Source organism: Ciconia boyciana, chromosome 32 (genome assembly GCF_034638445.1).
Source record: "Ciconia boyciana chromosome 32, ASM3463844v1, whole genome shotgun sequence".
NCBI classification, from domain to species: Eukaryota; Metazoa; Chordata; class Aves; order Ciconiiformes; family Ciconiidae; genus Ciconia; species Ciconia boyciana.
The window spans coordinates 57583-69895 of record NC_132965.1 but is presented as its reverse complement, the minus strand read 5'-3'; the positions used below and the strand labels follow the sequence as shown (position 1 = coordinate 69895).

The window sequence follows — 12313 nt, the reverse complement described above, 5'->3', positions numbered from 1 at the left end:
GGCACTGGGCGGGGGGCCCGTCCCGCTCCCGGGGCCGGGGCCGGGGCGTCCCGCCGTGTCCGGGCGGGGGCGCGGGGGCCGTCCCGGTACCGGGGGCCGTCCCGGTGCGGCGGGGCGGGGCGGGACAGCGGGAGACAAAGGAGAAAACTTCGCGGAGAGCTAGAGAGCGGCCGGGACACCGGCCCCCCCGAGACCCCGGCCCGGCGTACGAGACACCCCCCCGGGCTTCGGCTCCCCGACAACGGGACCGGGGCGGCCGGACGCCCCGCCGGGGACACCGGGGCGGCCGGAGCGCCCCCGTGCTGAGCCCCGGATCGCCCCTGAGCCCCCCCGGGCCCCCCTGGAGCGCGGCGGGATGCTGCGGGGCTGAGAGAGCGGCCCCGTGCCCGCGGTGAGTGCGGGGGAGCCCCGGGACCGGGGGGGGAAACCGGGGGGCACGGGGGGCACCGGGACCGACACCGAGGGGCACGGAGGGTCGGGGGCACCAGCACACGGGGAGGGGCACGGCAGGGAGCCGCGGGTGCGGGGGCGGTGGGGGACAGGGTGGGCACACACGAGGGACAAGGGGCACGGAGGGGACACGGTCCATGGGGCACGAGGGGGGCACAGAACTCGAGGGGAGCCCTGGGGAGGGGGGCAGTGTCTGGGAAGCCACGGGGCCTGGGGGACACTGAGGACAGCGGGACGAGGTGACGCTGAGGTCACACAGGAGACAGGGGTCCTGGTGGGACTCGGGGTCCCGGGGGGAGCTCGTGGCTGTGCAGGACATGAGGGGATGGGGGCACGGGGGTGGGGGACCCAGGGCTTAGGTGACCCAGGGGTCTGGGGACAGGAGGGGGGCAGGGGCACCCGAGGGACAAGGCGGTCCTGGAGAAGAGACAGGGGACATACAGGTCTGGGGGTCAGCCCGGGGGCTGGGGGCGCCTGGGGCAGGGCTGGGGGCCATGGGGCTGGGGGGTGGACAGGCGGCCCGGGGCTGTGGAGGGGACGTGGGGGTACAGGGAGACATGGGGGTGAGGGGGACACGGGGTTTGGGGCCACAGGGGTCCCACGGGAACACGGGGTTCCCAGGGCCCTGGAGCAAAGCAGGGGGCAGGAGGGATGTTGGGGATGTGGTTGGGGACACGGGGTCGGGGGACAGGAGCATCCTGGGGGAGTACAGGGGGGACGTGGCATCTCGGGGACAGGGGCTGTGGGGGACGGATGACGTCTCACAGAGAGGGACAGGGGGATCCTGGAAGGGACAAAGCGTGGGGGGGGTCCTGTAGGAGGACAGGGGGACACGGGGGTTTCCTGAAGGGATGGGGAAAGCGGAGGGTCCTGGAGTGGCACAGAGAGGCGTGGGGACACAGGGGGGTCCTGGGGCACAGGGAGGGGTGGGGGTGGCAGAGGTCTCCCCGGGGCAGTGGCCCGTCCCTGTCCCCATCCTCTTCCCGTAAGGGCCGCAGCTGTCCCTGGGTGGGGCTGGGCTGGCGGGTGCCCCACGCCCACGCAGACCCCCCCAGCGCCACGACGTGGCTCTGGGCGGTCCCGGGGCTCTGCCCCCCCCGGGCGGGATGCAGCTGGCTTGTGGGGAGCATGGGGACCCCGATGTGGCAGCCCCCAGGGAGGTGGCGCCGGGGTCCCCTGAGCTGCCGTGTCCCCGCAGGATGATGAAGCTGCCACCTGCCTGCTGCCGCCTCCAGACGCTGGGGGCTGCCCTGGGGGTCTGCGTCACCATCGGCTTCACGGTGCAGCTCCTGGGGGGGCCCTTCCAGCGCAGGTGAGACCCCCCCCCCAGCCCCCCAGGCTCACCACACGCTGCACCCCCAAAATCTCCTGGGGCCTCACCCAGGGGATGTCCCGGGTCGGGTGGGACGCGGGTCCCCGACCCCTCGGGCATCCCCTAGACGGATGGGATGGGGGTCCCCAGCCCCCCTGGGGGTCCCAGGATGGGTCCCTGTCCCCTCGGATGGCTGGGGCCAGGCAGGACGGGGGGTCCCCACCAGCACCCCCTGACCGCACCGCGTGTCCCCAGGGCCCCCGCGGCCCCTGCTGGCCGCCCCCCGGCACCCTGCCAGCCCCGCACCCACCTGGTGTTCCTGAAGACCCACAAGACGGGGGGCAGCAGCGTGGTCAACCTGCTGCACCGCTTCGGGGAGGCGCGGGGGCTGCGCTTTGCTCTGCCCCACCGCTACCAGTTCGGGTACCCCAGCCCTTTCCGGGCTGAGCGGGTCAAGGGATACCGCCCGGGGGGTCCCCCCTTCGACATCATCTGCCACCACATGCGCTTCAACCTCACCGAGGTACTGGGGGCACGGGGGGGCGGCTGGCGGGGGGAGATGGGGGACGTGGGGAGTGGGGCTGGGTTGGGAGATATGGGGAGGGGTAGGGAACAGGGCTGGGGGGATGGCTGGGGTCGGGGGCCTCTGGGGGAGGTGGAGGACATCAGGGGGAGATCGAGGAGGGCTGGGGAGGTTTGGGGAAGAGAAACGTCTGGCAGAGCCGGGGGACGCCCGGGGGCTCGCGGGACGTCGGGAGGAGATGGGGAATATCACACGAGGCAGAGAAGGTCTAGGGGCAACGGGGTCCCTGGGGGAGACGGAGGAGACTGGGGGGGAGACGGGGGGCATCTGGGGGACGCCCAAGGGAGCGGGGGCGGGGGGTGACAGCCAGCGGCCACCCCGGTGGGGTGCCGAGCCGCCGCCGCGGTTCCTGCCCAGGTGCAGAAGGTGATGCCCAACGACAGCTTCTACTTCTCCATCGTGCGGGACCCAGGCACGCTGGGCGAGTCGGCCTTCGCCTACTACCGGGCTGTGGCACCGGCCTTCCGGCGGGCCCCCTCGCTGGCCGCCTTCCTGGAGGCCCCGGGGCGCTTCTACGAGGCCGGGGCGCGGGGCAACCACTACGCCCGCAACCTGCAGTGGTTCGACTTCGGGCTGCCGGCGGCGGGGGACGGGGACGGGGCGGCGGTGGCGGCGGCGCTGGCGGGGCTGGAGCGGGCCTTCGCCCTGGTGCTGTTGGCCGAGCACTTCGACGAGTCGCTGGTGCTGCTGCGTGATGCCCTGTGCTGGCCCGAGGAGGCCGTGGCCGCCTTTGCCCACAATGGCCGCCCCGCCGGGGACGGCCCCCGCGTCTCGCCCGCCCAGGCCGCCCGCCTGCGGGCCTGGAACAGCCTCGACTGGGCGCTCTACGCCCACCTCAACCGCTCCTTCTGGCGCCGGGCCGAGGCCTTCGGGGCCGCCCGCCTGCGGGAGGAGGTGGCCCGTCTGCGCCAGCGCCGCACCGCCCTGGCCCGCCGCTGCCTGCGGGGTGGCGGACCCCTGCCCGCCCGCGCCATCCCCGATGGCCGCCTTCGCCCCTTCCAGCCCCCCGGCCGGGCTCAGATCCTGGGGTACGCCCTTCGGGCCGGGCTGCCCCCCGCTGAGCGGGAGCGCTGTGCTCGCCTCGCCACCCCCGAGCTGCAGTACAAGGACATCCTCGACCGGCGGCAGTTTGGGGGGGGCAACGCGTCCGTCCCGCCCGGGGGGTAGCGAGGGGGGGCCGACAGTGACGCACGGCCCGGGAACGGGCCCCCAAACCCTGATGGGGATCGGGGTCCCCCCGTGGAACCACTTTGTTCCTCAGTTTACCTGCTGTGGGTAAGGCTGGCCCCCCCCCCCCCAGTCTAACAGGGATTGGGGTCCCCCACGGTACAGCTCCGTGCCTCAGTTTACCTGGGCTGGTAACGGCCACCCCTAACCTCGATAGGGATCAAGGTCCTCTCATGGTACCACCCTGTGCCTCAGTTTACCAGGGCCGGGTAATGGCCCCCCACCCCGGTGGGGATCAGGCCCCCCCCATGGTACAACTCCGTGCCTCAGTTTACCAGGGCCAGGTAATGGCCCCCCACCCCGGTGGGGATCAGGCTCCACACCCCCCCGGTGGGGATCAGGCCCCCCCCATGGTACAGCTCCGCTCCTCAGTTTACCAGGGCCAGGTAATGGCCCCCACCCCGGTGGGGATCAGGCTCCACACACCCCCCGGTGGGGATCAGGCTCCCCCCGTGGTACAGCTCCGCACCTCAGTTTACCAGGGCCGGGTAATGGTCCCCCGCGGTGGGGATCAGGCTCCCCCCCCTCCTGCCCCCGGTGAGGATCAGGCCCCCCCCATGGTACAGCTCCGTGCCTCAGTTTACCAGGGCCGGGTAATGGCCCCCCCCCCGGTGGGGATCAAGGCCCCCACGTGCACACGGAGCCCCACCGCCCTCTGGCGGCAGCGGCTGGCGCAGGCCCCGCCTCATGAAGGCGGGCTTTGTGGTTACTATGGCAATAAAGACTGGAATCAGACCGCTGATTGGGTGTTGCTGCTGCCAGTCACTCGGCGGGCATGTCCCGCCCCCGGGGGGCGATGGCGAAGGGCGGCAGAGAGGAAGTCCCGCCCCTCGGAGGGAGTGGCCCTTGTGCGGGAGGCGGAGCATCGATGCGCTCGGCGCTCGGCTGCGCGCCCCGGCCCAGGCGCTCGGAGCTCTGTTCTGCACCCTGCGCGCGCCCCGCCCAGCCGCGCCCGGTCGCTCCGGCAGCGCCGCGCCGCGCCGGACCCGGACCCGGACCCGCTCCCGGGAGCTCCCGGCCCGGCCCGGTCCGCTCCCGGCACCTCCCCCGGCGCGGCCCGGCTCCGGGAGACTCTCCGGGCACGTCCGGCCCGGCCCGGCATCCCCCCGGTCCGGCCCCGGCATCCCCCCCCCGCCCCGGGCCCCTCGTCTCCGGGGTTTCCCCTGGCTCGGAACCCGGCATCGCCCCCCGGGATCCTTCCGCCCCGCCTCCCCCCTCCCCGCGCCTCGATCCCCCCGGTACGGCCAGGCCCCGGCACTCCCCCGATCCCCGGGGTCCCGCCGGACCCGCCCCGGTCCCTGGGTCTGTCCCTTGTCCCTAAGATCCCCCGGTTCTCCCCGGCCCTTAGCCCCCCGGGGCCGGTGCCAGTGCCCATGGAGTCGCAGTGCGATTACTTCATGTACTTCCCGGCGGTGCCGTTCGCGGCCCGGGAGCTGCTGTCGGGGGAACCGGGCCGGTACCGGGCGCTGCCCCGCCGCAACCACCTCTACCTGGGCGAGACCGTACGGTTCCTCCTGGTGCTCCGCTGCCGCCCCGGCAGCGGCGGCGGCACCGGGCCGGGCCGGCCGCCCTGGGCCGAGCTGGCTGCCTCACTGGCCGCCCTGGCCAGCGTCAGCCCCGGCGGCACAGAGGCCGGTGGGGATCGGGACGGGGACCTGGACGGCACCGGGAGCGGGGCCTCGCCGGAGCCCACCGTCTTCCGGGACTGCCGGGCCCTGCTGACGCACAGCCAGGGCCCCCCCGGGCGTCCCGCCGCTGGGGTGGGTGATGGGGACCAGGAGGGGGGGTGGGGGCAAGGAGGAGTCAGGGAGGAACACAGGGACAAAGGAGGATTTGGGGGGGACGTGGGGGACAAGGGAGCAAGGGACCTGGGAGCAAGAGGGATGTGGGGACAAAGGGGGACGTGGGGACGAGGACCTGGAGAGGACGTGGCACGGGGGATGTGGAGGGGGAGGGGGCTGAGGGCCACCGTGGCGCTGAGCCCCGCTGTGTCCCCAGATACCGGTGGAGGACCCCATCGTGTCCACGGACGAGGTCATCTTCCCTCTGACCATCTCCCTCGACAAGCTGCCGCCTGGCACCGTCAAGGCCAAGGTGAGGCCGAGGGGGGATGGGAGGGGACCTCGGGGACAGCGTGGGGACCTCAGAGACAGCATGGGGACCTCAAGGGCAGGAGGGGACCTTGGGGACAATATGCAGTTATGAGGGACAGGATCTTGGGGACAGTGTGGGACCACAGACCTGGCACAGAGATCTAGCCCTAGTCCTCCTTTCTGGCTCCATCAAGGGCAAGGTAGAATCTGGGGACACAAGGGGGCCTTGGTCACAATGTGGGGACCTTGGGAACAGTGTAGTGACATGGGATGCGGAGCAGGATCCAGCCCTGCTCCCCACTCTCCAGGTCCATGAAAGCCACTTGGGGGTAGGCGTGGGGGACAGGAGGAGCTGTGGAGACAGAGGAGGAGCTCGGGGCTGGACTCGGGCCAGCCATGACCTGTGTCCCCACTGTCCCCAGATCGTGGTGACAGTGTGGAAAAGGGACACGGAGCCGCCCGAGCTGCAGGAGGGTGGCGGGTACCTAAGCCTGCTGCAGACGCGGGCGCCTGCACACGTCTTCCGCCAGGAGCAGGGGGCTTTCAAGGCGCAGGGTAGGAGTGTCCCCGCATCCCCTCTCCCTCCCCACGTCCCCACGTCCTGTGTCCCCTGACCGCCCGTGTCCCTGCAGTGAGCACCCTGCTGACGGTGCTGCCCCCGCCCGTGGTGCGATGCCGCCAGCTCACCGTGTCCGGGAAGTACCTCACTGTGCTCAAAGGTGAGTGGGACAGGGTGGTAGCATGGGGACAAGGGTCCCAGGAGTGCCTGGGATGGGGACAGGAGTGGCGTCTGTGGGGCGGCTGCAACAGAGCCGAGGATGTGGGGCAGCGGAGGATGTGACACGGGCTGGTTGGGGCCATGACGGCATCCCCTGCGCTGTCCCCTGATCTTCCTGTCCCCCAGTGCTCAATGGCTGGTCCCAGGAGGAGATCTCGCTGTGGGACGTGCAGATCCTACCCAACTTCAATGCCAGTTACTTGCCTGTCATGCCCGATGGCTCCGTGCTGCTGGTCGATGATGTCTGGTGAGCGCTGGGACAACTGGGGGACCGTCCCTGGCGCAGGGCGGGAGGGGGCACGGCTGTGCCATCTCCCAGCCCCCACAGGGCCACCCGTTTTCCTCAGGATGGGGCCATGCTGTGTCCCTGGCCCCACCCTGGGGAAGCCCTCAGGGGGCACGAGGTCCCCATGGTCCCCATGTGTCACTGAGCTGTTCCTGCACCCCGTCCCGCAGCCACCACTCGGGTGAGGTGCCTGTGGGCGCCTTCTGCCGTGTGGCCGGCGCCGGCTCGGCCTGTCCCTGTGCCCTCAGCGCCCTTGAGGAGCACAACTTCCTCTTCCAGCTCCAGGCGCCCGAGAGGCCCCCTGAGGACGCCAAGGAGGTGAGGGGACATTGGGGGGACCCTCAGGACTGGGGGGACACTAGGGGTGACTGCCCTGAGCCCAGGCCCGAGGGGACACTGGGTGACATCCTAGGCAGGGACTGTCCTAGTTGGGAGATGTTGTCTGGGCCAGGATCAGGGGCCACCGTCCTGGTCGGTGGCCTGGGGGAATGCTGTCCTTGTCCAGGGGTCCTTGTCCTCCCCTGGGGGCAGCGGAGACCACCCTGGCTGGGATGTGGGGCCACTGTCCTCGCTGTGGGGGACCATCCTTGTTGGGCCCTGGGGTGTTTGTCTTTGCCAGGGAGCCTAGGGGGACGTGGGGATGTTGGGGACCATCCTTGCTGGGAGCAGTGGTGACAGGGACGTCTCTGACCCATTGTGCCCCCACGCAGGGCTTGGAGGTCCCACTGGTGGCTGTGATCCAGTGGTCAACACCCAAACTGCCCTTCACCAGCAGCATCTACACACATTACCGGTGAGAGCTGCCCCGAGGGTCCTTGATGTGCCCTGTCCCCAAGTGGGGAGGGACCCCCGGATCCTGCTGCCCCAGGGAGGGGGACCCAGAGATATCCCTGCCCCTGCTTGTGCCATTAATCTTATGTCCTGGGGCTGCCACGTGGCTGTCTCCACGTCGCTGTGCTCATGTCCTCAGGGTTCTGCGGGGCTGTCCCACGTTGCCAGTCCCGCGTCCCTGCGGCTCCCGGTGGCCGTCCCCACATCAGTACCCCTCTGCTATCCCCAGGCTGCCGAGCATCCGCCTGGAGCGGCCACGCTTCGTGATGACAGCTGCCTGCGAGTCCCCAGTGCGGGCCCGGCAGCGCTTCACAGTCACCTACACGCTGCTCAACGACCTCCAGGACTTCCTGGCCGTGCGCCTCGTTTGGACGCCCGAGACTGCCACGGCTGGTGGGGATAGAGGGGCTGGGGTCCAGCAGGGGACCGAGAGGGTGGGGAAGGGGATCGGAGGGGCTGGGGGTGCCTCTGGGTGCGTAGCTAAGAGGGGACAGATGGGGTGAGGGAAGTGGGGCGGAGATCCGGGGAGGCCATGAGGGGCGGCCGGGATGGGACAGTTGTTAGCCAGCGGTGCTGGAGGTGGCTGGGCAGGGGCCAGCGGTCCTGTCCCCGCTGTGCTGATGGTCCCTGCAGGGAAGAAGCTGTCCGGGGAGGAGCGCCAGGCCACGCAGGCAGCACTGGATGCCATCGTGTGCCACACGCCGCTCAACAACCTGGGCTACTCGCGCAAGGGCAGCGCCCTCACTATCCGTGTGGCCTTCCAAGCGCTGCGGGCTGGCCTCTTCGAGGTGAGGCCACCTGGCTGCGGGGCCCCCGGGGCCACTCTGGGGCCTGGCCTGGCATCACCGTGTCCCCTGTCCATCCCCAGCTGTCCCAGCACATGAAGCTGAAGCTGCAGTTCACGGCCAGCGTGGCCAACCCACCACCCGAGGCCCGGCCCGTGTCTCGCAAGAGCAGCCCCAGCAGTCCGGCCGTGCGGGACCTGGTGGAGCGGCACCAGGCCGGGCTGGGCCGCTCCCAGTCCTTCTCCCACCAGCAGCCGTCCCGCAGCCATCTCATGAGGTACGGGGGGACAGCAGGGACCTGGCAGAGGGACACATGGGACGGGCAGGGCACCTGGGGCGGGGTTGGAAGGGACACCTGGAACGGGAGGGGCACGGCAGTGGGATCAGAGCAGGGCTGGGGGGGCAGGCAGAAGGGTGACATGGTGGGGGGACAGGCCTGACAGGGCTGGGGCACGCCTGGGACAGGCAGGACACCCAGGACAAGGGTGGATGTGGTGGGGGGATGGCTGGGTCTGATGGGGACTCAGCAGGGGGACACCCGGGACAGGGAGGAGACCAGGGAGGACATGGGCCAGGAGACAGCTCCAGGGGGACAACATGGGGAGGGGACAGCCAGCCCCACGGGGACCCGGGGCAGCCCCCCTTACCTCCTCACACCTCAGGTCAGGCAGCGTGATGGAGCGGCGTGCCATCACCCCGCCGGTGGGATCCCCTGTGGGGCGTCCCCTCTATCTGCCCCCTGAGAAGACAGTGCTGTCCCTGGACAAGATTGCCAAGCGGGAGTGCAAGGTGCTGGTTGTGGAGCCTGTCAAGTGACTGGGACCTTGGGGACAATGGGGACAGATGAATCTGCTGCATCCTGGAGACTGCACTGGAAGTGGACAAGCTTGGGGCGGGGGGGGGAACGTGGGGGGCTGGGGACGGGGCTGTATCCCCGCACCCCTTGGGGGATGAACCTGCTGCTTCACTGGGAATGGACTGGAACGTGCCATGGGGGAACCAATTGGGACAGGGGTCTGTCCCCAGCCGGGGGGGTGACAATGCTCTGGGGACGGGGGTGGCATGGGGGAAGCGGGGGGACATCCTGTGGCTGGTCCCAGCGCTGTTTACACCCCTTTGGCTTCCTGCGTTGCCTTGAATTTGGCTGCTTGGGGAGGGAGGGATTGGGGGGGAACAAGGGACCAGGACCTGTCCCTGGGGCCACGGGGGACACTGGGACCCGTCCCCAGGGCGCTGAGCCAAAGGCGGGTCCTGCACTGCCAACCCCCGTGCCCTGCTGGGGACGGGGACGGGGACGTCTCCGTGCCCCTGATACAGGTGGCACCTCCACTCCCTGTTATTTATTTGTCTCCACGCTGGCTGCTGTCCGTGTGTGTGTGCGCGCGTGCCAATAAAGCGCTGGCCTGAACACAGGGACAAGTCTGTCACCGGGGGAGGGTAGGGGACGCTGGGGTGACTTGGGGTGTCGCAGGGACCAAGAGTGGGGCAGCGGGAGCCCCCAAAGGGCTCTGTGTCCCCCTCTCCTATGTGAGGGCACCCCATCTCACCCCGTGCCCTGCCCTGAGTGGACCCGTATCCCCCCCAAAGAAGCTGGATGGGGGGACCAGGACATAATTTATTGCCTCAACAGAGGGACAGTGTGCATGGGGGGTGATGCTGCGGGGCCCCAAGGCACGCAGGGGACACCGTGTGGCCTTGGGGACAGCAGGGACGTGGAGGACCAGTCCCCAAGGCCCTCGAGGTGACAGGGACATGAATGGGTGTCATTGCAGGGCCCTGGGGCCAGCAGGGACGCCCCGAGGCCCTTGGGGACAGTGGGGATGAGGGGGACCATCCCCCCTCTTGGTGACAGCGGGGACGCATCTCAGACGGCAATGGGCTCCTGGACGTGGTTCTGCCGCTTCACCACGAAGAGCTTCTGTCCAGAGACGGTGACAAGGAGGGAGTGTTCCCCGAACACCACTGCGGGGACAGGGTGAGCACAGGGACAGGGCCACCAGGGCCAGTGCCCCAGGGACACTGGGGACATTGCCACCCTGCGGACGGGGTGAGCATGGGGCCACTGACACCCTGGGGAGAGCACCTGAGATGGCAGGGATACCACCACGGGGACAGCACGGTGGTCAGGGCTGTTCTGGGCACAGCGGGGCCAACAGCATGGGGACAGCGTGAGGGTCACAGCCGCTCGAGGGACAGCAGGGCCACCACTACTGGGGGGATAACTTGGGGTCACCCCTAAAACACTGGGGACAGCAGTGCCACCGCCATCCCCCTGGGGAGAGCACAGCGGTCACGGCCACCTGGGGGACTGCAGGGCCACCACCACCGCCCTGGGGACAGTTCGGGGGACACTGTCTTGACTCTGGGGGCGGTCTGGGGGTCAGGGCCACCCCAGGGACAGCCCGCACTCACCTGAGAGGCGCTTGAAGGGGGGGTCGTGGCCGCGCTGGAGCCGCAGCCCGCAGGCCGGGGCCACCAGCTCTGAGAGGATGGCGGCCGTCTGCTCATCGTTCTCCAGGTCGCCCGACGACTGGGACACACACACACAGCGTCAGTGCCACCCGAGCGTCTGCGCCCCCCCCCCCCCCCCCCCCCGCGCCCAAATACCCGGGTGCCCCTTCCACCCCCGCCCCGGGACCCGGGTGTCTGTCCGGCCCCCCTCGCCCCGGCATCCAGGTACCTCCGAGTCCCTTCTGCACCCCCCGCCCCCGCCCCGCCCCGCCGAACCCGGGTGCCCCTCCCTGCTCCCCCCCCGCCCGGCTCCCCCTCACCGCCAGCACGGCCCCATCGCTGATGACCAGGTAGCCCAGCTGGTCCGGGATGCGCTCCAGCCCCTGAGTCAGCGCCGTGGTCTGGGGGCAGTGGGGGGGCCGTCAGCCCGCACGGCACAGGGCCTCCCCGCTTCTCCTCCCGCCTCAGCGCTCCCCGACCCCAGCTCCCCCCGGCCCCATGCCCCAGTGCCCGCGGTTCCAGACATCCCCGGGGCCCCAGTGCCTCAAGGCGCGCCCCCCACATCCCGGTCCCCGCCACTGCCCTTCACCCCAGCGCTCCCAGTGCCCCCCACGCGGTCCCGGTTCCTCCGTCCCGGTTTCTCCCAGCGCCCCCCTCCCCCAACGCTCACCATGGCGCCGCTCCGGCGCCGGCCCGGTCAGGTGACCGCCGCGCCCCGCCCCGCCGCCCTATTGGCGCAGGGTTCCGCCTGTCATCGCCCCGCCCCGCTTCCCTCGGCTCGTGCCACGGGGCCCGCCCCCTCAGGCCCGCCCGCCAATAGAAGCCGGCCAGAAAAGCACGTGGCGAGAGGGGGCGTGGCCTGAGCTTTTTAGGGCGGTCAAATATTCACGCTTGTATTTGCATAGAGGGCACCGCCTGCCGCAGGGGATGACGGGTCCCCTCCCATCCACAGACCCCGCCCACCTCGGGGGCCGCACCGCTTCTATTGGTCGCGCCGCGGGGCCCGCGTGCGGGGGGAGGGCGGAGCGTCACCATCCCGCGGGATCCCCACGTGGCCCTGGTGGGCGGGGCTGCGCACCTCCCCCCGGGACGGCGTCCCCTCGGCAGCGGGACGGCGGCGCTGGGGACACGGGGTCAGCAGCAGCACGGGTGGGGCCTGCTGACCCCTGTCCTCTGCGCTGCCCCACAGCGTGTCCCGTGTCCCCCGCACTGACCCCATGTCCCATCCCATGTCCCTTGAACTGACCCCACGTCCCCCGCACTGACCCCATGTCCCATCCCGTGTCCCCCGCACTGACCCCACGTCCCCCGCACTGACCCCACGTCCCATCCCGTGTCCCCTGCACTGACCCCACGTCCCCTGCACTGACCCCACGTCCCATCCCGTGTCCCTTGAACTGACCCCATGTCCCCCGCACTGACCCCATGTTCCCCGCACTGACCCCATGTCCCCGCACTGACCCCATGTCCCCCGCACTGACCCCATGTCCCCTGCGCAGAGCCCATGTCCCATCCTG

General features: G+C 70.7%; 3 protein-coding genes across 7 annotated transcripts; 2 read left to right on the top strand and 1 right to left on the bottom strand.

Moving 5' to 3' along the window:
- Positions 1-221: 221 nt before the first annotated feature.
- GAL3ST4 (galactose-3-O-sulfotransferase 4) lies at positions 222-4314 on the top strand. Of its 3 annotated transcripts, XR_012039973.1 has the most exons (5): positions 222-391; positions 1649-1762; positions 2018-2285; positions 2758-3811; positions 3988-4314. XR_012039973.1 is itself a non-coding variant. In XM_072848689.1 (4 exons), exons 2-4 carry the CDS (start codon positions 1650-1652, stop codon positions 3622-3624), a joined length of 1248 nt encoding a protein of 415 aa, XP_072704790.1. In that variant the 5' UTR covers positions 222-391; position 1649; the 3' UTR covers positions 3625-3959. The 3 variants fall into 3 exon arrangements, 2 of the variants coding, with proteins under 2 accessions (XP_072704790.1, XP_072704791.1); XM_072848689.1 differs by lacking the exon at positions 3988-4314 and having other exon boundaries at positions 2758-3959; XM_072848690.1 differs by lacking the exon at positions 3988-4314 and having other exon boundaries at positions 2703-3959.
- Positions 4315-4486: 172 nt separating this feature from the next.
- TRAPPC14 (trafficking protein particle complex subunit 14) lies at positions 4487-9348 on the top strand. Of its 2 annotated transcripts, XM_072848686.1 has the most exons (11): positions 4489-5332; positions 5571-5666; positions 6088-6220; positions 6298-6384; positions 6570-6690; positions 6900-7047; positions 7440-7522; positions 7790-7953; positions 8194-8348; positions 8429-8622; positions 9008-9348. In XM_072848686.1, exons 1-11 carry the CDS (start codon positions 4946-4948, stop codon positions 9159-9161), a joined length of 1722 nt encoding a protein of 573 aa, XP_072704787.1. In that variant the 5' UTR covers positions 4489-4945; the 3' UTR covers positions 9162-9348. The 2 variants fall into 2 exon arrangements, with proteins under 2 accessions (XP_072704789.1, XP_072704787.1); XM_072848688.1 differs by lacking the exon at positions 7440-7522 and having other exon boundaries at positions 4487-5332.
- A 594-nt stretch (positions 9349-9942) lies between these two features.
- LAMTOR4 (late endosomal/lysosomal adaptor, MAPK and MTOR activator 4) lies at positions 9943-11567 on the bottom strand. Of its 2 annotated transcripts, XM_072848658.1 has the most exons (4): positions 11467-11567; positions 11117-11197; positions 10758-10875; positions 9943-10307 (listed from the first exon to the last, which is right to left on the bottom strand). In XM_072848658.1, exons 1-4 carry the CDS (start codon positions 11467-11469, stop codon positions 10210-10212), a joined length of 300 nt encoding a protein of 99 aa, XP_072704759.1. In that variant the 5' UTR covers positions 11470-11567; the 3' UTR covers positions 9943-10209. The 2 variants fall into 2 exon arrangements, with proteins under 2 accessions (XP_072704759.1, XP_072704760.1); XM_072848659.1 differs by lacking the exon at positions 11117-11197 and having other exon boundaries at positions 11467-11538.
- Between the last annotated feature and the right edge of the window lie 746 nt (positions 11568-12313).

What these genes read in the sequence shown, in the direction of transcription:
- GAL3ST4 (XM_072848689.1), top strand. Translation starts at nt 1,650, where the DNA reads ATGATGAAGCTGCCACCTGCCTGCTGCCGCCTCCAGACGCTGGGGGCT. An exon ending in GGGGGGCCCTTCCAGCGCAG is followed by an intron (nt 1,763 to 2,017) that starts GTGAGACCCCCC and finishes GCGTGTCCCCAG; the next exon opens with GGCCCCCGCGGCCCCTGCTG. An exon ending in TGCGCTTCAACCTCACCGAG is followed by an intron (nt 2,286 to 2,757) that starts GTACTGGGGGCA and finishes TGCGGGACCCAG; the next exon opens with GCACGCTGGGCGAGTCGGCC.
- TRAPPC14 (XM_072848686.1), top strand. Translation starts at nt 4,946, where the DNA reads ATGGAGTCGCAGTGCGATTACTTCATGTACTTCCCGGCGGTGCCGTTC. An exon ending in CTGCTGGTCGATGATGTCTG is followed by an intron (nt 6,691 to 6,899) that starts GTGAGCGCTGGG and finishes CCCGTCCCGCAG; the next exon opens with CCACCACTCGGGTGAGGTGC. An exon ending in AGCATCTACACACATTACCG is followed by an intron (nt 7,523 to 7,789) that starts GTGAGAGCTGCC and finishes TGCTATCCCCAG; the next exon opens with GCTGCCGAGCATCCGCCTGG.
- LAMTOR4 (XM_072848658.1), bottom strand. An exon ending in GCGATGGGGCCGTGCTGGCG is followed by an intron (nt 10,876 to 11,116) that starts GTGAGGGGGAGC and finishes TGTGTGTCCCAG; the next exon opens with TCGTCGGGCGACCTGGAGAA. An exon ending in CCCCTTCAAGCGCCTCTCAG is followed by an intron (nt 10,308 to 10,757) that starts GTGAGTGCGGGC and finishes CTGTCCCCGCAG; the next exon opens with TGGTGTTCGGGGAACACTCC.